The sequence below is a fragment of the Pseudomassariella vexata genome (genome assembly GCF_002105095.1).
Source record: "Pseudomassariella vexata strain CBS 129021 chromosome Unknown BCR38scaffold_23, whole genome shotgun sequence".
Classification (NCBI taxonomy): domain Eukaryota; kingdom Fungi; phylum Ascomycota; class Sordariomycetes; order Amphisphaeriales; family Pseudomassariaceae; genus Pseudomassariella; species Pseudomassariella vexata.
Window position 1 is genome coordinate 1 of NW_024467978.1, and position 25,523 is coordinate 25,523.

A 25,523-nucleotide genomic window follows, 5' to 3' on the forward strand; every position below is an offset into this window, starting at 1 on the left:
CGGACCTCGAAGCATCCCATCTGCGGCGGATGCCCGGCCATTACACGCATAAACTTCCGGGGTAACGAGCTGAGATAACACCCGACCATCTGCTCCTGGTTCCACCGGCCCGCTCGTCGTATCTGTTCCTCGCTTACGCCTTTCAACTCAGCTGTTTTAGCCCCAGCGCTGCGGCCGATATGCGTTTTCTTCTGTGACGTTACCCCGGCGTACTGGAAGGCCTTAGTAACCCAGTCCCGCTGCGCGTTATACGAGAAGGCTGTTGTACGATCCGCCCCGCTCCCCTTGATCAGCCGGATATCGTACCAGGCCGACCGCCGGCTCAGGTCCGGGAAGGGCTCGTCGGTTAGATCCCAGCGGTACAGCAGGTAAAAAGCAAGGCCACCTAGCATACAGATAAGCGGTTTTCTATTGCGGAGTGCCCCTGCGGTCTCAAGTCGTCCATGCTGATTTTGCTTCCCCGCACGGGTAGTTAGGATAACCGGCATACAAGGGGTCGAGCCCTCGCCCTGCAGCTCAAACGTAAACAGGTCCGAGATTTCGGCCGCCCTCCGATCGCCGCCACGAGTAAGAATATAATGGCCGAGAAGGAGGTCAACGAGTGTCCGAAAGTGACATTCGGGCGAGGAGCTGCTATGTGCCCAAAGCTCGTAGCAGATCCGCTCGAACTGCTCCTCGGTATAGCCGTCCAAGATGGTCTCCCGGCCCTTATCCGCGTATAGATCCTTCTCCCGTTGCGCATCCCGCCGCTGGAGAGACCGGACGTACTCACGTACGTGGTCTTCCCGCGGGGAGGGGTGCGTGTTCATCCCTAAAGTCCTCTGGGTCCGATAGAGGTCGGTAATAGCTGTAATATAGCTCCGTACGGAGCGCCACCCGAGCCGCGTCTCCTCCTGCGGGACGCCCTGGTCGGCCTTCCGGCTCCAGGCTCTCAGGGGCCGGTCGGTAACGACCTCAACAAGAAAGAGGAGGAGCTTGTCCTCCGTAACCGTATCGGCATCCTCATACTGCTTCCGCCGGCAGAACTCCTATATAAAGACGTTAGCTACGTACCGGGCAACCTACGGGGCCGATAGGTAAGCGAACAACATACCTGGAACTCCTTCTGCTTCGGCTTGTACGCTATAACAGTGTTCTTCGGCCTGGACTGGTCGATAAGCGATAGGATCCTCTGTGTGTTAGCCCGTAACTCAGCTCTATTAACGGCATCGGTTCCGAGACGCGCAACGCGCCCCGTCTCCTTCGTCCTCGCCATATACAGACAGACAGACAGACAGACAGACAAATAAGTAGCGAGGCCGGATAGCCGGTAGGAGAGCGGTGAGGCGCCGGGGGGAGAGGAGGGAAAGGGGAGAGCGCGGGGCAACTTACATCGTACATCGTCTTGTGCCGCCCCTGTATTTGTATTCGGTCAGGTTAGCAGTATTAGGCCTATCGTTCCAGCGGCTCTAAACACTGGACGAAGCGCTGTATCGCAGCCGGCCAGGGGAGAGGGGAGGGGGGAGGGGGGGGTGGGGTCGGAGGGGTCTTAGGGCGCCAGTCAGCGGCACTTGGCCTTGTAGAGGCCTAGCGGTTCAGGGGGCAGGGGGCCTGTAGCCAATAAGCTAGGCGGTCGCCAGCGGGGCCGTCAGCCGCCATGTATGGTGGAAGGAGATAAACGAATATCCACGTTCCCCTAACTAGGGGGACGACGTGGATATCCCCGTATGTGTGTCGGGGGCCCGGGCGTCAGCCAAAGTCATCCCGAGTCAGCGGGACCGCGAATACCATATGCTAGACCAACGGCCCCTGCGGCAGCCAATATGACCATATCCGAGCGATTTATGAGACAAATGACTAGTGCCAGCGAACTTGCAGTTTGGGTGGTTGGCAGCTTGCATGCAAGATCTGTCAAGGTAGGGACAACGCTCGTGCATACATCGATGTATACCGTAGCCGCCTCAAGCGGCGGCCAGTATATCGACTGCACCCCAAGAACCTCGTACATATAGGAATTATTGGTCCATAGTCTCTAGATGATGCAGCCATTGCAAGTTCTTATCAGCTGAGCATTGAACGCACCACAGTACGTATCCCAGGTGACCCCTCACCCGAGATTGTGATAGTGCCTGATTACTCAGGCAATTTTGCACGTATGCAGCGGGTGTAACCGGCAATAACGCCCGTACATCCCCAAAATGTGGTTTACTTGAATGGTCATGTGACCATGGTTAGTAATATGGCAGCGGTGATTCCTGTCCTCAATATTTGACGATAACAGCTGATCTAACATAATAAATTCATATTTGTTAGGACTTTTCGTGTAAAGTGCCAATCCAAATTAGCCGTAGTTCACTTGCAGAGAGGTGACCCCAATTGGTCACTTGACGAATATATGGAGATAAGGGATTTCTAGTATGTTAAAGATGGAATGTGAACTTACTCACTCCCTAGAGTGGAAGAATGAGTTCATATTTGCCCAGCTGAGGGTTGGGAATCATTGCAGCGGAGCTTGACTTTGGTTGGGCGTGTATGCAAACTCAACGTAGCCCAACCAACCACGAAGTTGCTGCTGGTCATGCGATGACTTTTACAAATTACCGCGAGAAGACATTATCCAGCTATCCAAGTGCTTAAAATAATAAGTTTCTCGATAACGGTTAAATCATTCAGTTCTTGCTAAGCCCTGCCATCGTTAAGTCAAGCACACGGACTGTGGAACTCGGAGCGCAATCGACCCAATCGGATGAGCATCGGCCAACTTGTGGCAGCGGGGATCGGGTATATCCAATCTATGGTGCCCAGGGGGTGGATTGGGGCTGACTGGGGTGGAAAGCAGCAGGGATGGCACACCGTTGACCCACCTGCATTAGCAATCTAGATGGCGGTGACGGCGACATGGGCTGATAGCGGCCAGTCGTCAAGTCGGTGATTCCAAACAGGTAAACTCGCGACCGCCTTCAAATCCTGGCAGTAAGAGAATGGACCCACCGAATGCGAGAGACCGCCATTGAAAACTATGGAAAGGTATTGCCATATGCATCTCAGTGGAGTTTGGGCATGACCACAGCGTCGTACACGTGTCAAGTCAAGTGAAAACGAAGAAAGGGCGACCTTCTTGCTCCAACCTCTTGCTTCTCCCTCTTTTTGCTCTATGTTTCTGTCTCGCAAGAGATGGGGAACCGTGAAACCTCGAATTTGGCGACGAAGAGTGACTCGGGGTATGGTGACGATGCGGCGTCGGAAATCTCACACGATGTAAAAACAGAACCGATGCATCCACTGGGTAAGTGACACTCGGCCCCTTCGACGTAGGCCAAACCAACACATCAACTGATGAAAAAACCCGCAGCGCGTAAAGGCTACGATATAGGCCCGGCGTCGACGTTGCAAATTGGCGATGTGCGTATTGCCACCCCTTTCTCCGGTTCGGTCTTGACCACTCTTGCTTATCTTGTTTAACCTAGGTTTTTGAATTTCTGTGGGCCGATTCTCATGAGTTCGAGTGGGAATGGAAATGTCTGGGCTATACTCGATTCATCGTGCTCCGCCACAGCGACACATTTCCCCACCACTGCGCTTGCATGTAAGCACAAAATGCATCTCATCTGGGGCTCGAGACAGAAGGGCATGCTAACAAGGAGGCACAGACCCATATCGACTGGTGGCAAGCGCGATTTCGCCAAGCCTGGCATCGACGCCTCTCAGCAGGGCTACATCTTCGATGACAACCGGGGCTACGAGCAGACCGAAGGTCGCCTGTCTTTCTCTCCCGTAGGCCTCGAGCTGCGGCCAGGCAAGCTGCGCGTCAAGGAGGACTCGCGGGCCAACTATGCTGACATCATCGAGATCGACCATGACGCCCAGGTCATGATCGTCGGTACTGTTGCCCGTTACTTCGACCGCGTGCGCCGCAATGTCAATAAGGCCTTCATGCGCAACATCGTGAGGAAAGCACTCAGCGAGTATAAGGCTGGCATGCTACCCGGCGGCGGCCCAACGGGGGCACCAAGTATACGGGCATGTGACGACAGCGATGAGGGAGGCGGCCGGGAGAACTTGGGAAATGTTGATGAGTCGGACCAGGAGGAGATCAAAGTCGAGGGTCAGAGGACCATTCAGCAGGAGCAGCAGATGGGCAGATCAGGCGCAAGACAGGTCCCGTCGGCAGCCCCGAGCGAGGCTGGCACCATGCGTCGTAAGCACAGTGATTCTGACTCCATACGCTCGTTACGCCGTGGGGTGAGCGATTCGAGCTCAATATACCGCGGTAGTGGCGGTGGTAGAGTGAGAGGCGACGATATCGACACGAGGTCGATGCAGAATGTTGCCATGGCCAAGTTCAAGTAGTTGTGTCACCCCAAATTTTCATGACCTTGTAGAATTCCGATAGCTTGTCTGCAGTGTGCATATTAGACCGATGGACTCCAGGTATTTTCCTGTTAAGTTGGAAGTAAATGATGGAGGATTTGTGTATGGTCGAAAACTCACCTTGGCCAAGGGAAACGAAACCACGCATTGAAACGTAGCGGACAGAGCCACCTTCATTATATTATGACCATGTCTTGTCAATTATTCTGGTTAATTATGGGAAATCAGGAACGTAGTGCATTGGCATCTGCACAAACTCAATTTGTTAATTTGCCGAGTTATCAATGTCAACTGTTATATTCTGCACAAAACATCCACCCATTGGAGTATACCCTTCCTCCAAGACAATACCCAGCCAACTGAGGGCTCTCTGATGGCCATTCGTGATCTCCGCAATGTGGCCGCCGACAGAATTCCGCTGATACAGGATGCTCGCACCCTTGCCGCAGAAGTTGCGGACCAGTTCATCCGTGTCCTTCACCGGACTGAACTGATCGTGGATCGGCTTATGGGCAAAGACAGGCATTTGTGGCACCCTGTGAAGCCCCATGTACCCGTTGGCTGTCAAGGCACCCGACAGCGCCGATCTCTCAGAGAAGACGGACCGACCGTCGAGGAAGTAGTCGTACATGTTCTGTCCTGCGAATGCAGCAAAAGTCTCCACGATGTCGTAGTTTTCCACGGCCAAGAAGTAAGATGAGCTCATTCCCGGTTTTAGCTTGCTGATTAGGAAGTCGTATGCATCAGGATACTGCATCAAGGGGGGTTAGCAATCACGACGTTGGGCCGGTGAATTTGCTGTTTCCAAGTACATACCTGCGAGGCGACACCAACAAGCCCAGCTGCCATCAGGCCCGCCCAAGAGGTGGATATAATACTGTCGGCCGTGCTGGTGAGATTGGGGGCCAGTCCACCAAGTACAGTACCCGAGAATACCAAGTTGGGACCCAGATCAGCTGAAAGTACGGCCCGCACGGCGTCCAGAGCTGCGTGACCCCCCCTGAATACCAGCACCGCACGCCACCGGGGCCCTCGACCCTTCATAGTCGGGGAGGCTCACATATCAGCCAAGACCCAATGCGTCCGAGATGGCTGCACTGAAAGGGGGCACGCTCACGAGTTGATAGGAAAGGCTAATGTCGAAGGTCGTGTATATGCTATAACTTTGAGAGTCGTCGATGTCGGCTGAATTATAAGGGATGAGGTAGGTGACCATAGGTGTTGACTTGGAGCACGTCATGGGGATGAAAAGAGTCGTCACGGCCCATGTCGGACTTTGCTGGACGTCTGAGGTTCGATACAGAAGGTTATAGGCTGCGGAAGCATTGTCCAGTATTTGGGCTAGTCGAATCCGTAGCACGGTGCCTGGGAGTTCCCTCTCATAACCCGCAGGCGACAAGTGTCACCAAGAATACCATGCTCAATGCGAGCAGTCGGACGAGAAGAGACTGCATGTTTGGATGTACGAAGGAGTATATTGCTCCGTCTTGAGAAGTAGCCATCCCACCGGTTTTGTTCGACTGTACTTATCAACTGTTAGGCTGGCTGATGCCCAGCAACATGTTGTTTACCAGAGACGTTGCCAGGGTCCTGTATAGTATGCACACAATAAAGTCTATACTGCCACATGATTCATTTCAAACTGCAGAGTGTGAGCGGTTCGTATCAGTTTCGCATCCCTCCATGCGCAGTGGGAACTCTAAAGTGGTACAGCACGTAACGTAAAGATGGGCTGGGGATGACATGTTTCTCTACGCCAAACAAGAAATAGTAGCCTGTATGCCTGCTAGCTTCACTAGCGAGGCAGTTCTACCAAAACAACAGTATATATCAACACTGGAAAAGTCTTGGTCTTTTATATGACTGTGCCAAGTCAATGTATTTATAGCTGATATGTCTCCTGTAATGCTTCTATATCTTGAAAACAAGTAGATTGTGGTACGAAGACGGCCTTCTCGGCTTTCGTTCTCACTTACGAGCTGATCACTGAGCATACCTCTCCGTCGACGTATCAAGACAGGACAAGCAATCTGTCTGCATTTTTCCGGCTGCGATGACATTGCGGCAGGCTTGAGTTTCCATGGACAGCCGGGACTACTTACCACATCCTCTCCTGTAGCCACCGTGAGCGTGTCCCTCGGGATTCTTCCACCTTGGACTTTCAATGCAATGACTACCGCTAGCTTCTCCGGATGACAAGATCAACTATTTGGCGTCTGACTACCGGCCGCCACAACATCCCATGTCTCTTGCGAGTGTCATACTCCTTGAAAACAAATGAGACAGCTGGGATGACGTACAATACACTCAGACACTCCAAACTCGAGATGAAGATGTATTGAATTTTTGGCCTTGAGGTATCGAGATTGGCTAGTACGATTGTCATCGACGTGGCCCACGTTGAAACTGTTTCCTTGGCTACGGCGAAGAGTGCATGTGCCCCCCAAAAAAGAAAGGTATTTCAGCAAGAGAAAGCCCAACTCAAAAGTTTGATGGCGTTAAGTGATAAGCCCAGGAGGATGACGTGCTTGGCAACGGGTAAAGCGGACTTCAAGAGTGAGTTCAACTACATGTCAGCTCAGCTGAGTTTTTCATGTGGTGAAAAGCACTCCGTAAGTCGGTTCTCGGATCATAAACAGCAGCAAAGGTTCTCAAGTTTTGTAGTTTCGTAGGGCAAGGGCATCCCGTCCAACCACTGCAGTTGACTCGACTGGGCATGGAGGGGCAGACATAGTCCATGCCTTGTGGGTCTCCACTGCCGGATTCCCGCAAGTGCTGTCACTCCAAACTGGAAAGGTGTGCTGTCCGAAAATCGCGAGTTTCGAGTTCCTGACCGAAGTCGCACAAAAAGATACGTGGAGACGTGGAAACAAATCTCTCATGCAATAGATCTACAAGGACATGTGAATAGCCGCGACATACTCATGGTGTTTGTGCGAAACTGAATCCCGGTTCCACTGCGGCAGTCTGGACATGTTTTTGGGACAGTTGCTTTGAATCTCCACGCCGCTTGTCCCGTAAGAGCCGCGTATCCGAGCCGATTTACCCGATGCTATGCAATGGCCTTTGGCCCACAGGTGCACCGCCTCAGCCGCAGATTTACCTTTCTCCTGACGATCTGGCCACTACATAAAAGCAATTTGTCGCTCTGTGTACTGCCAAGACGGCCAACGGCGACGACAAACACAAGCAACAAGACGGGCGCAACAAGAGAAAACCGCAACGCCGACCAAATAAAAAATACAATCTGGCAACGCTGTGCCGAGAGACCATTCTGTGGCAGGTTTGACGGCTTTTGGAGGTGGACTTGTTGTGCATGGTTACGTAGTTTGCAACTTGGCAGTCAGCCGGCTAGCCGAACCCCTGGTCTGCTGCAAGAGCGGGCCCGCCCCTTGTCGCACCTACAGGCTAGAACTTCAAAAGCTTCACATGGTGCACACCTCAAATGATCTCGGCGATTCACTTGGTCGACCAGCACCAAACCAGCAATCCGACCCCAACGGCATAGACAAAGAAGGTCCCTGGAAATCCGAGCGGATCCTCATTGCAAGGGGCACGCGTGCACACCATGTCCCGCTCGGTGGTTGAGCGTTTCCAGCTCACGGCGTGGCCTACGGGGAAGAAGCGGAGGCGCAACACCGACGTGTCGGCCTATCATGGACAACGCAGCTCACAGCTCACTACGATCCCGCTCGAGATCCAACTGATGATTTTGTCGCATTTGGACCTCGAGAGCATGGTCCGACTTCGTCAGACCTGCCACCTGTACCGCCATATCATCACCGTCGACCTAGTCAAGAGCCAGTTCATCCAGCACGGTCAGCATCACGCCGCCCTACGGGCCTGTTGCTGCGAGTGCCTTTCCATGCCGGGTTTGGGCCGCCTCATTCTAGATCCTCGCCGCAGCAGTCTCGTCTGGCGGTCCATGTGCTTCACCTGCTGGCGGCACAAGCTTGATCTGCATTATCAGCGGAAGCACGGTCCACTACTGCAGTTCGCCAACCACTATCACGGCTACATGTGCCATTTTTGCGCCTACCCCGTATGTGCAGCAGACATGGACAGCTCCCTGCAGCTTTTCCACTCGCGCTGCCGCGTCAAGAGACTGCTGATAGCGGTCCTCTGGTTTGTGCTCACCTTCATCCAGGTCGGCCTGGGCATTCTTGGTGCCGTCTTAGGCTGGACAGTGTACAAACACCACCCCTCGGTCCTTATACCTAGCTCAGTAAGAGACGACCCTGACGCCATGGATTTCATAGGGGCTCTTGCTGACCTGTGTAGATCGACTTTGGCCTATCCATTCTAGCCCTCGGCTTGTTAATAGTACGCATCTGCACTGTCGATGAGCAAAAGTACTCATGGGCACTTGCTACTGAGCTCGGAATGACCGTCGTAAGAATCCCCCCGGTCATATATACGGCTCGCGAATCTGTCGTCCCGGAGAAGTACTCCAGTTCTCGCCTGCTGCCACTCCTTCAATTCGCATCGGGCATATTCTTGCTCAACCTGTAAGCCAGGCCGCTTAACTCTTTCCCTATGCTGCCATGCTAATTATTGCCTGCCGTCTGGCAGAGTAATGCGGTTCTTAGATACCATAGGCTATGCCCTATTGTACTTTGGATATGATCCTCGGAACTTCCTTCTGGTCGGATTGTCCAAACGGCGGAAAATACTGTACGCTTGCTGTACCTCACTAGTCTGGTGGGCATGTGTCCCGAATTGAAAACACAGCAAATCCAATAAAATACAGTATCAGCAGCGACAAGAAACGCTGCCGCATCGTTAATTACGACAAAATCATCCACGATTCCAAGATAACTAATATATGAAATTCATCAGGAGCAGTGTGGATTGTATACGAGTCGCCAACAATTCAAATAAAACAATATATGCACCACCTACTCCCAGCACCTACACTGCGAGCAACTTGTGTTGTCTCACATATAAGTCAAGTGAGCTGTGAGATGTTCCAATTGGGTGGTTTATTTCGAGAGCCAGTTCCGATATAGGCTCAATGTGATCAAAATAGTTCATGACGAAACAAGAATTAACAGGTCCAACAGGCCATATAGGTGGTATGTCTTCCACTGAAGTTGCAGCTCCTACAGCGTGTTGTTGCTGATGATGGGAGTAAAGAGCTTGACTCATTAAGTGCAGAGATAGTCAATGAATGCTTGTTCTGCCAACGAGATCGTAGTGAAGCCATGGAACTTTGAGTCATCAGCTCTTCAGGGCCAGAGTTTTCGGAGCAATCCTACTCGCGTCAGGGAATTAGTACCAAATTAATACGTAAGCTAATCTTTTCGTTCTATACGTCTCTCGTATAATATGAACTATAAGTTATTTTCGTATAACGTGAATGTACACCGAGCTGGCCATGACACCGAGCTGGCCACCCTTACATAACCTCACATAGAAATTTTACGATAGTAAAACCACAACGCCGTAAATCAATTGAAACTACTCTGAATCTTCCTCTCCAGAAGATGGCAATGCGATCTTACAAGTTCGCGCATTACCGGCGTATCAATTTCTCTACCATCTGGCCGTACACCCGCTTTAATGGACCGAAACAGGCCACGTCAAGTGGCTGGAGGATGTGAGATGAGTGCGGAGGCATACACAAAGTTATAATTTTGTGTTCTTTGCAATATAGCTCGAAATCGCCGGAAACGTGGCTCTCGTGACCGTCCAACACTAACAATCGATATATCCCGGACTTTCCATCTTTCGTACAATTATCGAAGTGTTTAATAAATTCCATACCGATCTCGTTAGTCGTCCATCCTTTTGGACTAGGTCTAATTCTCCAATCTTTCGGAATGTTGTCGTCTTCGTACCAAGAAGAGAGGTGGTATCGGCCCGCAACAACAATGAACGGCGGCAGCGCCCAACCGGTAGACTGGACCGCTTGGATTACGGTAACCCATTCCCGGTTACCTTGTTGTATTGATTTCGGCCTGGCACGTCGTTCGGAGCTCGTAACTACTATATTGGTTGAGATCTTGCCCATCATAAACCCAGTCTCGTCGAAGTTGTAGATGTCCGACTCTTGGATACCGTATTTCGCGATAACATTCGCAACAAGCCGAAACCAATCTGCAATAAGCTTTGGATCTTCGCATTGGGCCCTTTGCTAATCGTAAGGACGGTTCCAACGAGTTTTCAACTCTTTGCGACGTGCGACGAACCTCGAGGCCCAGCGCGTTCCAATGGGCCCTGCGTTGCGTGTCGCGCGGATAGAATTTGCCATTGCTTCCACATCAGCAATCTGGGGCGGAAACGCTCGTGCATCTGAGTCCAGTATATGCTTGATAATGACCTCCTCTTCTAATTTTGTCATAGTTCGTGAATTGGGCAGAATATCACGTCGGAAAGGTACGCGGTTTTTACGCGTTTGGAGGGTGCTTCGGGGGACTTGGTACGTTTTTGCCGCTTGTCGGAGACTAAGTTTTTGGTCATTTTTGAGAGCTTGAAGGGCTAGCATTAAGTCTGCTTCGTTGTATGACTTTGCCATAATTGGTTGTTGAGAAAATCAAAGATTAAGTTGGCCGGTCGCGTTGGCGCATGAAAGTGGCCAGCTCGGTGTCATGGCCAGCTCGGTGTACATACGTTATATTTTATTTTGAATTTATTCATTAATATTCGACCTCTCCTATTTCGTATAGGGAAGGCTATCGTATTATAAATAGACGATAGGACGGTTAAAAACAAGTAATTAAATTAAGGCTGCAGGATAGCAAAACTCCTCAAGTGGAGGGATAGATACCCAACTATTAGTAGTTAAACACGTTCCTATATGAAGAGTATAACACCGGATTATCGGTATACAAAAGCCGTTACGATAGGGTAGTTCAATCATCGTATTAGCGATCATTCGTTAATTTCTCTTAGTTATCGAGTATAAGACGGATGGGTTTCCCTACCGACCAACGACTCAACTTTCTCCATCTCGGGCTGGATCGGCCCCCGTCAGTGCATCGGGACCATCGTCATAGTACTCCACAACTCGGACGTCGTCGGGCCCACTGATAATCACGTCGACAGACTTAAAGTACCATCTACTCCACGTCTCCAACATGGGAGCGGACACCATGACGACATGTTGAAGGAGTTCTCCAGTCGACAAGTGAAGACTCTGCCATGTCTGCGGTGTGTAGGGCCAATCTCCGCGAATTTTGTCTTGGAATCTCCCACAATATTACCGGCTCTCCTAGTTGAGTCTCGCCGTGAGAAGATCCACCTATCCACCACCGTGGGCCTCATCGGGCGCAATGATGGCTGATCTCGGTCTCAGCTCGGGCAGACCTGGGGCGGCACACGTCTACGAGTCGCAGCAGTCGGAAACATCGAAAGCTACATAACGGGCTGGGGAAGTCGTCTAGTCTTCGAAAAGAACTTAGATTTCATTGCCTATCTATCTGCCAAAACCGACTCCGCAGGGACAATACCAAGGACGTGTTGAGGCTCTTTTGTTGATAACCACGACCCAAAGATCCACGCCAAAATGACGCACAAGGACAATGAGGCCGGGGTGCCGACGTACTGGGGTAAGTCGGGTCGCGGGGTGCAGAAGCTCATCACCGCCGTAGCGACGACCGACTTTCTGCTCTTCGGCTACGACCAGGGCGTCATGTCAGGCATCATCTCGGCGCCCGCTTTCGTCAACGACTTTCCCCAGGTGGACGGCGATGATACGTGGCAGGGCTTTGTCACGTCCATCTACGCCGTCGGCTGCTTCTTCGGTGCTCTCTTTATCCTCACTTTCGGCGACAAGCTCGGTCGTCGTAATTCCATTTTCCTCGGTGCCACTGTTATGATATTGGGTGTTATTATCCAGATTGCCAGTGTGCCTCCGTCGGTCGGGGCCACGACGCAATTCGTGCTTGGACGCTTCATCACAGGGGTAGGCAACGGCATCAACACCTCTACTGTGCCCACATACCAGGCAGAGTAAGTTACAACCTGTGTCATATATACCCATGACCTAATGCTAACATGCAAACCCCTTTAGATGCAGTAAATCGCACAATCGTGGCAAGCTCATCTGCATCGAGGGTGGCAACGTTGCTATCGGCACGTTAGTCGCCTACTGGATTGACTACGGATGTACCTACGGTCCCGACGCTATGGTTTGGCGGTTCCCCATCGCCTTTCAATGCTTCTTCGCCCTGATTGTCATCATCCTCATGACGGGACTGCCCGAGTCGCCGCGATGGTTGCTCACGCACGAGCGTAACGAGGAAGCATCGACAGTACTGGCCTCGCTCAACAGTACACCCCGCCATGACTCCGAGGTGCAAACCCAGATGGCTGTTATTATTGATGCTATTCGTGCCTCTGGCCACAAGGGCGGTCACACCCCCATGAAGTCGCTCATCACCAATGGAAAGACCCAACATCTGCGCCGGCTCCTTTTGGGCGCCAGCTCCCAGTTCATGCAACAGCTCTCAGGATGCAATGCGGTTATTTACTACTTCCCCATCCTGTTCCAAAGCGCCATCGGCACAGACCATAACCTCGCCCTACTCCTTGGCGGTATCAACATGGTCGTCTATGCTATCTGCGCCACTTCATCCTGGTTCGCCGTGGAACGTTTCGGCCGTCGCAAACTCTTCCTCATTGGCACTGTTGGCCAGTGCCTATCCATGGTCATCGTCTTTGGCGCTTTGATTCCCGGCACGACATCGGCGGCCAAGGGTGCAGCTGTCGGCTTGTTTACCTACATCGGCTTTTTCGGCGCTACATGGCTACCTCTTCCCTGGTTGTACCCAGCCGAGATCAACCCCCTCAAGACGCGTGCGAAGGCCAATGCTGTGTCTACTGTTTCCAACTGGCTCTGGAACTTCTTCATTGTCATGATTACGCCCGTCATGATTAACGGAACCGGCACCCACGGCTGGGGAACCTACCTCTTCTTCGCCGCCATGAACGCCCTCTTCTTCCCCGTTATCTATTTCTTCTACCCGGAAACTGCTGGTCGAAGTTTGGAAGAAATCGATATCATATTCGCCAAGGGCCATGATGAGGGTATCAGTTACGTGCGCGCCTCTAAGGAGCTGCCCAAGCTTGACGAGACTGAGGTGAATGAGAAAGCGAACGACATCAAGATGAACCAATCGGATGAGGAGGGCAGAGTCAGCTACACGCCGTCGGAAGCTCGTGTGGTTCGGGACTCTTCATAAGAAGCGCGTGTGGATGTATATACCCCAACTGTTGCGATTTGGTACACGAATGTACCAAGCAGATACAGACACCAATTATTCAAATGATGTTATGACTCGCTATGAAGTTCTCTTGACCAGAATCCATCGTCCGCATCGAACAGGTCGCCGCACGATATTGTCCGCAAACTCTTATTAAGAAAGCTGAAGCGTGCGCTGGCTCATTGTGAACAGATGAAGTTGCGATGATTCTTGTTCACTACGGTTGTTAAATGAGGTGATTGTTGCGTGTCAATTGAGCCGAGGCTAGCCTAACCTCTGTCGCCATATCTTCCCCCACCATTGGGACATAAGTCGTACGCCCGCATCCCTTCTCTTTCAGCCATACAGCCACGCCAAGAAATAAGTGTCACTTACGTAGTCGATCGGCTCAGGATGGCGAGACTAAAGATGGGGGAGTTATTGGAATTGCTAACATCGAATGCATTCACAGTCTATACTAGTCTGCGGTTTGACTCAGAAGCCAAGACATTCGAACGCAGTATCTCCTTGAGAGTCAATCAAACGACGGGCCTCATCTCAGAGGTATGGCAACGATCGTCAGAGGCGGAGATTCTAAACATTCGAGTCATCTGGACCTGAGAGGTTACACTGTGTTGCCGAGCCTGGTCGACTCCCACATGTACATCTTATTGCACGCCTACGCGGAAATACCATCGCTCAACCAAGAGCGATACAAATCGGCTGGACTAGTCATGATACGTAACCCCGGGGGGGTTTACCCTGTAGCTATAGATAAGATATCTAGATGAGATAAGAGCTTTAAGAGAGCTCTGCTAGGCCAGAATAACTGACCTAGCTAACCTTTCCCAGTTCATACAATTCACATCCCATATGTACTCGCATCAAGTTGTTACGCGCGATTCGCGGCGGTAGGGGCGGCGGTGACAGCTTCTTATTGGACTTCGCGTATTAGAATACTAAGGCGGGGGTAAGAACAGATATCGTAGGTACGGTTATATAACTTACCTACCATTTTTTAGTAAAACCTATACAAATTTCAGGGTACGGCGTGGCCGAAGGCGATAATACAGAGTAAAGGAGAGTATTAGGCGTCTCTACAGGTTATCACCGGGTAGTCACTAGCGGCCACTAGTGGTCTTAGGTAGGGATGCCTAGAATAGTACATCGATCTCTAACCTTCCTATTGTAACGAAACCTCTAATAGTCTAGCTGCGTAAACCACTAAAGAGTCTGTAACGGTTTGTGCTAGTAAGTAAGTCCTGCTGCGGAGTCCTCAAGCAATAATATCGGGGTTTGACGTATGGAGTAGAGTGCTTTGGGTAACTGAAGTATTCAAGTAGGGTAATCGGGAATAGAGTCGTTAAGGCAGTTTGCCTCACCAATGGGTTAGTTAGATTGGTGCTTAGATTGATCACTGAAGTAGAGACTGTCTATCTATGAAATGCCTGGGAGTCCTGTCCCTTATATACCCGTCTCTCCTTCACTGATCCCCACTTGGGTATGTTGGTTGTCCAACATATCCAACATATTGTTACGAACCGTTGACCCTAGACCAACATTACAAGCCCGTTGGCAGGCCAGGTGGATACAGACGCTAGGATCACGGGACCCCGCATCGGAGAAAGGAAAAGACCGACAGGTCACGTGACCTACAGGGGTGGATATGTTGGTCAACTACATATCCAACCAACAGGATATGTTGGCATGAACAGGAATGTTAGATGAAGACAGTCCCCTGTAACATAGATTCGACTAGCATAGACCATGCCGGCACTGCGCCCGGCACGTCTCACGCGATGAGACGTTAAATTTCAATCAATCAATCAATCGATATGTTGGCAGAAAGACTACTCTGCGGGTCCGAACTACTGGGCTCTCAGATAGAGGTATACGATGCGGAAGCCCACGCAGCACTACGGGGGCTTCAGGAGGCTGTAAAGCTTCCGTCCAACAGCATGGCAGATAACGTCCACATCTGCCTCGATAATCTCGCGGTTGCGGGTAGGCTCATCTGTCCAAGTCCCGGAAGCAGTCAAGCAAAATTCACCGCCTTCCAAGAGCTGTCCAAAACCTGGTCACAGAGAGAGCGAAAACCCTGGACATCCCCGGGACAAGTGTATATCTGGTGGTGCCCAGGACACGTAGGCATCCCCGGAAACGAAGAAGCAGATGTCCAGGCCAAAGCGGCCTGTGAGCAACCACCCAAGACACAACACCCGGCCTCATTCGCACATATAAAGAGAATCGCGAGATCCTACACTTGGAAGAGTTTCAACGATCGATGGGCCACTACCTGCCCTCAACAGTATCGAGATCTAGGGATCGCTATCCACCCGCGACCCCCCGAACTTGGCCTGCCCCGGCAACACCTAGGCAGATTACTCGCAGCGAGGTCGCACCACGGGGATTTCGTGACCTACCACGAGAGACTCCAGCATCGCGACGCACTGCTCAACTGCGGGTGTGGAAAGACAAAGACACCAGTCCACTTCTACTTTTGCAAGCGCGGCCGCAAGGCCACGCCCGGTCATCTAAAAGCGCATATGGCCAAGAATAGTATAGATTCCCTCCTAGGCACGGCCAAGGGAGCTCGTTTGTTTTGTCAATGGGCGGAGGAGACCAATTTCTTTACTGAGATCTGCCCATCGCACTGAACAGGAATGTTAGATGAAGACTGTGACAGGCTGTGCCTGATATGGGATCCGGAGCTGCAAGGACCGTGCGTCCGGATCCACCAAAGGAACCATCGAGGGCACACAAAACATAGTCCGTGTTCCCGGGACAACTCGCATATTTTACTTTCCTCCTCAGTTAGATAATTAACAGTATTTGGCCATGTTGAGCTGTATAGTTTCGCAGTGAGCCCGTCACAAAGACAGTCCCCTGTAACATAGATTCGACTAGCATAGACCATGCCGGCACTGCGCCCGGCACGTCTCACGTGATGAGACGTTAAATTTCAATCAATCAATCAATCGATATGTTGGCAGAGAACATATCCAAGTGGGGATCAGTGAAAGAGAGACGGATATATTAGGAACAGGACTCCCAGGCATTTCATAGATAGACAGTCTCTACTTCAGTGATCAATCTAAGCATCAATCTAACCCATTGGTGAGGCAAACTGCCTTAACGACTCTATTCCCGATTACCCTACTTGAATACTTCAGTTACCCAAAGCACTCTACTCCATACGTCAAACCCCGATATTATTGCTTGAGGACTCCGCAGCAGGACTTACTTACTAGCACAAACCGTTACAGACTCTTTAGTGGTTTACGCAGCTAGACTATTAGAGGTTTCGTTACAATAATAGTGAAAGTTCCTGTAGGGCCATTAGGGCTGCTAGCACGTACAAATTACTAAAAATAGTAAGCCATTAGCTTAGTAAGCACTTAGAAACCAAGTTACTAACCAAGTCTCTAAACTGATGTAGCTTAGCAACTAATATCCGGAGAATTGGTGGGTGGTTGGGCTAGCGTCCGGCGGAGGATCGGCGCCGGAACCGACATCATGAAGTTCTAGGCCGACTACCGGAGAAGGGCCCTGCGATTCCCGACCCAGCCGTGGCCGGGCGCACTGTCCATTATGTTCTCACCCGGCGACCTGTGGGCCCGCAGTCCCGCCTCCACCCTCTTCAGTCAAGAAGAGATGGACGCCATTGTATCGAAGCAAAACGTGCGCGCACCCGTGGCAGCCCATGCCCAAGAACCTGAGACGGTTATCATGGTTGCCAGGGTGGGCGTTACTACCGTTGAGCATGGCTTCGCTCCCTCGGACGAGAGACTGCAAGCCATGAACGATACGACGTCATATTTCCCCCCACCTTGTCTGTCCTAGAAAGCAAGATGAACCAGATTGGCGAAGCTGCGTTCCAGGCTGCTGCTCTGGACCACACCAAGGCCGCCTGGGGCAAGGGGGTTCGTCTTGCTGCCGGTAATGATACAGGCCACTTCCCGCATGGCGAGAATGTGAGACAACTGGAACTCATGCATGGCACCGGTGTGACGCTCCTGGACGTCCTGAGGGCCGCAATACTAGGCGGATGGGAGGCTTGTGGTGGAGACTGGGGTGGCAGAAGATTTGGATTGCTTAGGGCGGGCTGGGCGGCAGATTTATTGGCTATTCAAAACGATACGCGGGAAAACACAGGAGCATTTAGGAAGTTTAGTTTGATCATGAAAGATTGGAGTGCCGTGGAAGATTTTCGAATAGTAGAATAACGTGATCCACAAGTCATTTTCGCACACAAGTCACTTTCGCACTTTTTCAAATATTTCAACCTTTTAACTTGGCTTGCACTTTTCTTCCCTCCCACAACATGCCTCGTAAATCCAAAGAAGCCGATCTTCAGCTAGCTATCCAAGCTAAAAAGCGCAACCCTGAAATTTCATGGCGTAAGCTTGGCCGTATCTACAACGTTTGCGACCGTACACTAAAGAATCGATTCGACGGCGACCAAACGCGACACGAAGCTAATATGTTAAAACGAAATCTAACTCACACCGAAGAGGATACGATTGCCCGACGTATAATTGAGCTAGATGCGCGAGCATTTCCTCCTCGGCTTCGATACGTTGAAGAAATGGCGAATATCCTACGACGCGTACGCGACGCGCCCCCCATCGGCAAGAACTGGACCACGAACTTCGTTAACCGCCGAAAAGACCTCCGAACGCGTTTAAACCGTCGAATTGATTACCAGAGGGTATTTAGCGAAGATCCTATCACGTATTACGCGTGGTTTGAGCTTGTTAGGGACACAATCGCTAAATACGGTATCCTACCGGAGGATATCTACAACTTTGACGAGACGGGCTTCCTAATGGGCATAATCACAACCGGTATGGTTGTAACGAGTGCAGAAAGACACGGACGGCCTAGACAGGCTACACAAGGAGGTCGGGAATGGGTTACGGTGATCCAGGCTATTAACTCGCAAGGTTGGGCGGTACCGCCGTACATCATCTTCGCGGGCAAGGTTCATCTTGCTTCGTGGTATCGCGGTAACGACCTACCGGCCAACTGGAAGGTCGACCTTTCCCATAACGGTTGGACTACTAATAATATTGGTGTGGAATGGGCAAAACACTTTGTTCAACATATTATTAGCCGTCGTAAGGGTGCGAAAAGTCTCTTAATATTGGATGGTCACGAGAGCCACCACTCGATGGATTTTGAGACTTACCTCGCGGCGCACGGCGTAATTTCATTGTGTATGCCTTCCCATTCATCCCACAAGCTCCAGCCTTTGGATTTGGTACCTTTTAGTGTGTTGAAACGGCTGTACGGTGCGTTCGTGGAGGGTTTAATGCGAAGGCATCAAACCCATATTGAGAAGCAGGACTTCTTAGCTGGGTTTTTAGAAGCTTTCATTGGTGCTTTTCACGAAAAAAACATCAGATCAGGATTCGAAGCAGCTGGACTTGTTCCTTTTAACCCGGATAGGGTCATATCTACGTTGGATATCGCAAAAGTAGTACGAACACCGACACTCGACCCCCAATTGCCTCCCTCCGTCTGGGTTTCTAAGACGCCTACCAACACCCTCGAAGCCGAATCGCAGTCAACTTTGATTAAAAGTAGCGTCCAGAGGCATCAAGACAGCTCGCCGACGCATATTTTGAACTCAATTAACTCGAATACGAAGGCTACGCATGCAATGATGCATGAGAATGCATTATTACGTCGGGAGAACGAAGAGCTTCGTGAGACGAACCATATACTAAGTAAGCGTCGTAGGACGAAAAATAAGCAAATCCAATATGGAGGAGCACTTAGTATAGGTGATGCACAAGTTTTACGGGCCTTGAGGGGTGATATCAAGGTTATGGAGGAGGAAGAAGGGGAAAGCAGTCGTCCTGTAAAGCGCCGGCAGACCGGTATAAGGCGCTGTGGTATTTGCGGAGGGACTGGACATAATGCAAGGACTTGTTCAATAGAAGTAGAAACTGATAATGAAGAAGATTTTGAGTAATTTAAAGGATAAAATGCGGGTTATGCATAGGATATTACTGAATTACTTGAAGGTGCCAAGAAAAGTGCGAAAGTGACTTGTGTGCGAAAATGACTTGTGGATCACATTAGATATACCTGTGTGGATACATATCGGAAACCCGCCGAAGCACATCACAGACGCGAATGAGAAGCAGGGGGGAAATACAACACATATATTACAAATAGTTACACCTGTTACTTATTTACGGGGATGCCTGTCATGGATGTCATGCGAACCGTGTGCTACTTACTATACGTGAGCTGTTATACCAACCACACCACGTGAACAATATAGAGTCAATAAGAACTCAGTGGTCCGGTCCAAGTAGAAAACTACATCCAGGCCGGAAATGGTTAATCATATGCTGCTATATCCGTATCTCACCTACAGGAGAAACATAGACCTGATCGAGCCTAATGCAGCCCTACCGCAGCGGGTAGAATTGCTGTGTTCTATACTCCTGGGCGTCTTTTTTTCACTGGACCCATAAAATCGGACATGACCGCTATGCGACACCGACCACACATGTAAAAGTCCAATTCTGTTCGAATATTATAGCACTAGTTGCCCGTCTTGGAAGTTGAATAACCCGCATCGCTATTATCTGTCCCTAGACCAGGACAATAGGCTGTAACGCGACGGTACTATTTCGCGTCAGATCCACACGACGAGTGCCATTCGTCAGAAAGAAATACCCGTCAAAAGTCGCCACTGCTACTTACCGTGTCTAGATATGACTAACCTAGTGGAGATCGGGCAACAGAAATTTTTTTCGCTTTTGTTTCCAAATGAGAAAAAAGAGCGGTCACCCCCGCAACGGCTCAATGTCGTCTGCCTGTCAGTATATAATTCTGCTTTGAAGGCTTCTCACTCTGCATCATCCCTCCTTTTCTCCTCTTTCCGGTATAGCATTCACTCCTTGCTTGCACCTCTAAACCTCTCACCTCTTCCATTCCTTTCACACATCCCATCCACCCAACATGTCGTCCGAAGGCGATATCATGATTGAGCCAGCGACTATCAAGGAGCTGCAGCTCCTCGAGGCCAGCCTGTCCGATGTCGACACTGAGATCACAGCCAAGCAGTTCCTCATGACGCGGGACATCTTCGCCCAGCGCCAACAGACCATTGCCAAGATCCCCAGCTTCTGGGCTGTCGTCTTTGATAATGCCGCCTCGGAGCTCGAGGCCGCCATCACGCCCTCCGACGCAGAGATTTTCGCAAAGGCCCTGACCCACCTCGAGGTGACACGGCCTGAGATTCCTGCCGGTGCTCAGCCCAGCGACTCTGGCTTAGACAAGTTCGGCGAGCCGCGCAGCGTCACAATCAAGTTCCATTTTAAGCAGAACGAATGGTTCAACGATAGCGTGCTCGAGAAGACACTGTACTACCGCTACGGCAAGGATGGCTCGGCCGGCCTCGTCTCCGAGCCCATTCGCATCAACTGGAAGGCCGGTAAGGACCTGACGGAGGGTCTCACCGACGCCGCCTACGGCTTCTGGATCGCCCAGAAGAATCAGGCCAGCCAACAGCTTGACGGCGTGCTCTCGGGTGACGCCCGCAAGGCCCGTGACGCCGCCGCCAAGGCCATGTCCGAGTTCAAGGCGCTCGCCCAGCTGCTCGAGGACAAGGTCACCGGCGCCGTCAGCTTCTTCAACTTCTTCTCGTACCGTGGCCGCTGGATCAGCGCCGCCGAGAACCACGAGGCCCGCGCTGAGCTGCACGCCCGTCGCCAGGCTGCCCTTGCTGGCAAGCCTGAAGAGGAGGATGACGATGATGATGATGAAGAGTACCCCGAAGAGGATGTCGAGACCTTCCCTCCCGGACATGAGGTCGCCGTCACTATCGCTGAGGATATCTTCCCCAGTGCTATTGACTACTTTATGTCCGAGACTATTGATAGTGATGATGAGCTGGACGGCATCGAGATTGACTCGGATGATGATGAGGATGAGGACGTCGAGATGGCATGAGTATTGGAATGAACGACTGTTATGAATGAATGATGGCTTAATCGAGGTAAACAAAAATGGCGCGGGAGAGGAGCATGTATCTAGTCGTGCTGTTTAGACTAGCTGGGCATGCTATACAGTGCAGTGCAGCTAATGGCCCAGCGAAATACAAATAAGAACAAGGACAAAAATTCATCTATTGTAACGTTCACACTCTCACCTGGAAGCGTTATGTTTTCATAATATTCACGACTGGAAAATCCCATATTGAAGGCCAGTTAACCGAAACATGATCGACAAACCATCCTTTGTTCACCTGTCGATAAAAATGAGTGGTTGCAAATCTGTTGGAATGTGGACCTTGCTGGCTGAAATAAAACTGAACGATTTATACTATCCAATTGGCTTCGCCGCATTTGCCTTTACAACGCAACTGGGTTGCTGCGTAGGCCTTGGTGGGGGTGGTGCTTTCACCATCTCGGTGTCCAGAAAGTTTTTTTCCCATAGAAAAGCGGAGTACATCCATGTAGGTAGGGCTGACTTATCTCAAAGGGATGAAGCCTTCAAATCGCCAAGCCCTGTCCATGGATAGACTAAAGCAAACCTAGACGGCTAGTGATCCTTAGACACGCAGTGGTGTCAGTTTTCTTTTCTGCCGCTGTTTCTAGTGGCACTAGGCAGGTAAGAAACATACTGCAGCGACTTCACGTTGGCTATTTGGAAAATGACATCATGTCGTGTGCTAAATCTATGTTTGAAGCATAGAAGTCAAGTGATCTAGAGAACAATGAAAAGTCTGAAATTCGAAAGCCTGACCTCACCAATCATTGTGCAAAGCCTCTACCCTCAGATACACCTTTACACGTTAGGGAGACAATATCTAACACCCAGCCAAGTTGAAATACCATGTGCATAATAGATCAAATAGTCTAGACTATCCCAGACCACGTGCCAGATCTAACAACCCCAGGATCTAAGGCAAGTCAAACTTTGTTTTCCAGCGCATAGAAGAAACTGTCCGGCACTCCATGAATATCATCGACCGCAACGATGGCTCGTGGATAGCTGCTGACAGTGATGCACTTCGGCCGAAAGTAATGGGACAAATCGGAAACTCGAGGTTCATCCTCTGGGCTGTTGAAAGACGGGCTTGCATTAATAATGACAGCCAAGAATTGAAAGTACCGCACACACATATTCTTGAGATAGAGTTTGCACCATGAGACAACCGACATATTTTGGAGTGCTCTATCGAAGCTTAATAGAGTTCACTGCCGTTCTCAACTACGCAGCCAGTTTAAGACTTTAGACCAGTCTGTGCCCGATCTGCGGTCCCCCACAAGACGTGCAGTATGCAGATAGTTAGTTACACACTATGCCGATTCAAGACCTGGCTCCGAAACCCCATAATGTAAAACACTGAAACTTGCAACTGCTTTTTGCATGATCCAATATGCTCGTCCCAAGAACATCGCTCTGACACGGAGAACCGGAAGACGACACCGAGGTGGCATCTCAAACTCCTCCGCAATGAGACATGCTTCCGAAAGGTGTTATCCATTGTTATATGCCTTTCAGTACGGGCCATCGTTGTAGCCAATTTCACGATTATTCGGGAATGGGACGTTAACTTAGATTGCTTGAGTTTCATTCGTCAAACAGGCGTTCTTTTCCCGTAAAACCAATATGGCCGCCTTCTGGAAGCCCGATGTTGCGATTCCCACTCTCGTGGGCAGCCTCTCCTCCTTCGTTGCCACAAGTATCGTGGTACTCCTTTGGCTTATATCGCATGGCGCAAAGGACAATCTTCGTTATGCCCTCATAATCAACCTCACATTTGCCGGTAGGCACGAAGCAAACTTATCACCGCCTAGGAGGACTTATGCTGACAACGAAATCGTGGCTACAAGAACTGATAAATTCTCTGAACAATTCCATCTCGGGAAGCTACGTAGTGGCCACACGACAATCAGTTCCACCTGGTGATACCTGCAGTGCAAATGGCTGGATAGGACAGGTATCTGTGCAGGTGAGGTTTCATGGCATGTATTTCCTAGATGAACTGAAGCTAAGGTGAAGAAAAAGGCCGCCGACTTCTCTATCTTAGCCATTGCGATTGCAACGCTTCTTACAATCAAGCGTACACCATGGATATTGAACCCATCATTCACCAAGAAGTATTTCATATGCCTGTCTACCTGGCTCACCCCACTCGCCACAGGTAAACGGACACATCCGCGATCCACATACAAGTCAAAGGCAATTTCTAATTAGGTTTAGCTACGACGGCTCTCGCAATGGGCAAGATGTCGGCTGTCTCGGGTAATTGGTGTTGGATTTCAATGGACCCGCGCGGCCTGCGCTATATCCTCGGTCACGGCTGGCGCTTTAGCATTTTCATCGCCACTACCATCATCTACGCAGTCATTTTCAGGCAATTGCAATATCGTCTTCGGAGTCGGGAGAAATACAACAGGACATTTTCTTTCTATCCTGGTAGTATGAATCCAGCAGTGGAACTTAGCCTCCGTCGGTCTCACCAATCACTCTTGGGCGGTGAAGGCCAACACCAAACAGGAAGTGTAATGCCTCGAGATCAGGCTTTGCACACAAACGTCTGGCGTGAACGGGATGATGAGCAACTTCCCTCAGATTTACCTGTTCATCCAATCCGAGCCCAGAGACCATCTTATTCCTCCACCTTGTGCGACGAATCGACTCTCAAATCTGACTTCCAGCCACGCTTGCGCGTCACGGAAAGCTCGCAACTCGATCAGGATACATGGCAGTGGGTGCTCATGGTCTTCTATCCACTGACGTACGTTCTGCTCTGGATCCCTGGAATCGCCAATCGCATGGTAGAGCTAATGGGCACCGAGTATCGCTGGTTAACTGTCATGCAAGCTTCGACACAGTGTACGGGGCTCGTGAACTCCATTATTTACGGTCTGAGGGAGCATCGCGGGATTTGGAAGACATGGGTCAATCGCTATATTGATCGTCACTACAGTGCATGAATTTGTGGCTTTAGTCCCCTGTGTGACAAGTACTGGATCAAGGAGTTATGACTGTATAATGGCTGGTGTGCGCTCAACAAAGCGCAAAGTCGACTAGTGTGGATGGAATCATGTACGGCAGCAAGTTCATTTATGTTCTAGTTTGGAAAAAAGCCAGCTTAAAGTGCTGTCAAGCTGACGGGGAATAATGATCCCGTGAATTATTCCGGGAACGAGCGATGTAATCAGGCATCCCCAAATGCCCTGTTTCATGGTATCGTTCAAGAGGTCAAGGTGGCCGGAGCGATATCGAATGAGACGGAGTGGGTGTGACGCATCATCCGCTACTTAGATATATCGGTAGTCACTATATATAAGTAAATGCCCAATTAATCAGGCCCTGGGTTGCGGTGTTGGATTTCCCGGGTTGTGATTCTGGAATCTGGCGGGGATTTCAATGATATCTCCAAGGGATGATAGCCGTACGTGCCAAGCACCCATTCCGCCGATCCACAGGGTGAGGATGACCGCCCGGTCACGTAAATTTGCTCAGGCACCTTGATCACAAAACGACCAAAGGGTGTCAAGTGGAAGAGAAAATCAAGGTAAGTTGGAGTGGTATTATTATTATTATTATTAAATACGCCGTAGGCTCGAAGCCCCCGGTACCTCTGCTAGTACTCCCGTATGTCAAACCGTGCCCTAATGGCTGGACTAAATACATACGCTGCGTCGTCGGTTCGCCCTATTGGCGACTGCGTTGCGTCCACTACCATACTACGTTGGTTCTCAACCTACCAACAAAGTCCCCCCTGAGAAGATCGATGCTATCTGGGCCTTGAAGCTGTCCGACCCGTCCCTAGCAGCCACCTTACAATAGTCCCACTAACTACTGGTTCTCCTGTTGCCGTTGCGAGGTCTCTGCGAGAGTATAGTGGCCGTGGTGCGATAGCGGCCCGTAATCGTTCCCTCGGTCCTTCCAACAGCCCGCAAAAGAGGATTACGTGCTCTGCCGTCTCAGGGGCGTCGCCACAGCGGC

At 50.7% G+C, this 25,523-nt stretch overlaps 8 protein-coding genes across 8 annotated transcripts; 7 read left to right on the forward strand and 1 right to left on the reverse strand.

The window, feature by feature from the left end:
* Window positions 1-2,925: 2,925 nt before the first annotated feature.
* Window positions 2,926-4,329, forward strand: BCR38DRAFT_402426 (uncharacterized protein; the record flags this gene model as incomplete). Its single annotated transcript, XM_040857772.1, has 4 exons — window positions 2,926-3,265; window positions 3,332-3,381; window positions 3,447-3,565; window positions 3,630-4,329. Exons 1-4 carry the CDS (start codon window positions 3,154-3,156, stop codon window positions 4,327-4,329), a joined length of 981 nt encoding a protein of 326 aa, XP_040710017.1. The 5' UTR covers window positions 2,926-3,153.
* A 286-nt stretch (window positions 4,330-4,615) lies between these two features.
* On the reverse strand, window positions 4,616-5,804 carry BCR38DRAFT_505122 (secretory lipase-domain-containing protein; the record flags this gene model as incomplete). The annotated part of the gene is made up of 4 exons (XM_040864914.1): window positions 4,616-5,101; window positions 5,167-5,388; window positions 5,468-5,728; window positions 5,766-5,804. 4 exons carry the CDS (start codon window positions 5,802-5,804, stop codon window positions 4,616-4,618), a joined length of 1,008 nt encoding a protein of 335 aa, XP_040710018.1.
* Window positions 5,805-7,793: 1,989 nt separating this feature from the next.
* Window positions 7,794-9,167, forward strand: BCR38DRAFT_117128 (uncharacterized protein). Its single transcript, XM_040853432.1, has 3 exons — window positions 7,794-8,575; window positions 8,632-8,858; window positions 8,923-9,167. Exons 1-3 carry the CDS (start codon window positions 7,919-7,921, stop codon window positions 9,071-9,073), a joined length of 1,035 nt encoding a protein of 344 aa, XP_040710019.1. The 5' UTR covers window positions 7,794-7,918; the 3' UTR covers window positions 9,074-9,167.
* Window positions 9,168-11,388: 2,221 nt separating this feature from the next.
* On the forward strand, window positions 11,389-13,730 carry BCR38DRAFT_379374 (general substrate transporter). The gene is made up of 2 exons (XM_040857385.1): window positions 11,389-12,303; window positions 12,365-13,730. The coding sequence occupies exons 1-2, from the start codon at window positions 11,858-11,860 to the stop codon at window positions 13,533-13,535; spliced, it is 1,617 nt and encodes a 538-aa protein (XP_040710020.1). The 5' UTR covers window positions 11,389-11,857; the 3' UTR covers window positions 13,536-13,730.
* Window positions 13,731-16,988: 3,258 nt separating this feature from the next.
* BCR38DRAFT_450982 (uncharacterized protein) lies at window positions 16,989-17,737 on the forward strand. Its single transcript, XM_040861429.1, has one exon. It carries the CDS (start codon window positions 17,127-17,129, stop codon window positions 17,376-17,378), a length of 252 nt encoding a protein of 83 aa, XP_040710021.1. The 5' UTR covers window positions 16,989-17,126; the 3' UTR covers window positions 17,379-17,737.
* Window positions 17,387-17,761, forward strand: BCR38DRAFT_490604 (uncharacterized protein; the record flags this gene model as incomplete). The annotated part of the gene is made up of 1 exon (XM_040864540.1): window positions 17,387-17,761. The coding sequence occupies one exon, from the start codon at window positions 17,387-17,389 to the stop codon at window positions 17,759-17,761; it is 375 nt and encodes a 124-aa protein (XP_040710022.1).
* Window positions 17,762-20,142: 2,381 nt separating this feature from the next.
* Window positions 20,143-21,694, forward strand: BCR38DRAFT_450985 (uncharacterized protein). Its single transcript, XM_040861430.1, has one exon. It carries the CDS (start codon window positions 20,517-20,519, stop codon window positions 21,507-21,509), a length of 993 nt encoding a protein of 330 aa, XP_040710023.1. The 5' UTR covers window positions 20,143-20,516; the 3' UTR covers window positions 21,510-21,694.
* A 1,480-nt stretch (window positions 21,695-23,174) lies between these two features.
* BCR38DRAFT_505137 (uncharacterized protein) lies at window positions 23,175-24,607 on the forward strand (the record flags this gene model as incomplete). The annotated part of the gene is made up of 4 exons (XM_040864915.1): window positions 23,175-23,331; window positions 23,363-23,505; window positions 23,562-23,709; window positions 23,769-24,607. The coding sequence occupies 4 exons, from the start codon at window positions 23,175-23,177 to the stop codon at window positions 24,503-24,505; spliced, it is 1,185 nt and encodes a 394-aa protein (XP_040710024.1). The 3' UTR covers window positions 24,506-24,607.
* Between the last annotated feature and the right edge of the window lie 916 nt (window positions 24,608-25,523).

What these genes read in the sequence shown, in the direction of transcription:
- BCR38DRAFT_117128 (XM_040853432.1), top strand. Translation starts at nt 7,919, where the DNA reads ATGTCCCGCTCGGTGGTTGAGCGTTTCCAGCTCACGGCGTGGCCTACG. An exon ending in CGGTCCTTATACCTAGCTCA is followed by an intron (nt 8,576 to 8,631) that starts GTAAGAGACGAC and finishes TGACCTGTGTAG; the next exon opens with ATCGACTTTGGCCTATCCAT. An exon ending in GGCATATTCTTGCTCAACCT is followed by an intron (nt 8,859 to 8,922) that starts GTAAGCCAGGCC and finishes GCCGTCTGGCAG; the next exon opens with AGTAATGCGGTTCTTAGATA.
- BCR38DRAFT_450985 (XM_040861430.1), top strand. Translation starts at nt 20,517, where the DNA reads ATGTCGTCCGAAGGCGATATCATGATTGAGCCAGCGACTATCAAGGAG.
- BCR38DRAFT_450982 (XM_040861429.1), top strand. Translation starts at nt 17,127, where the DNA reads ATGTTCTCACCCGGCGACCTGTGGGCCCGCAGTCCCGCCTCCACCCTC.
- BCR38DRAFT_379374 (XM_040857385.1), top strand. Translation starts at nt 11,858, where the DNA reads ATGACGCACAAGGACAATGAGGCCGGGGTGCCGACGTACTGGGGTAAG. An exon ending in GTGCCCACATACCAGGCAGA is followed by an intron (nt 12,304 to 12,364) that starts GTAAGTTACAAC and finishes AAACCCCTTTAG; the next exon opens with ATGCAGTAAATCGCACAATC.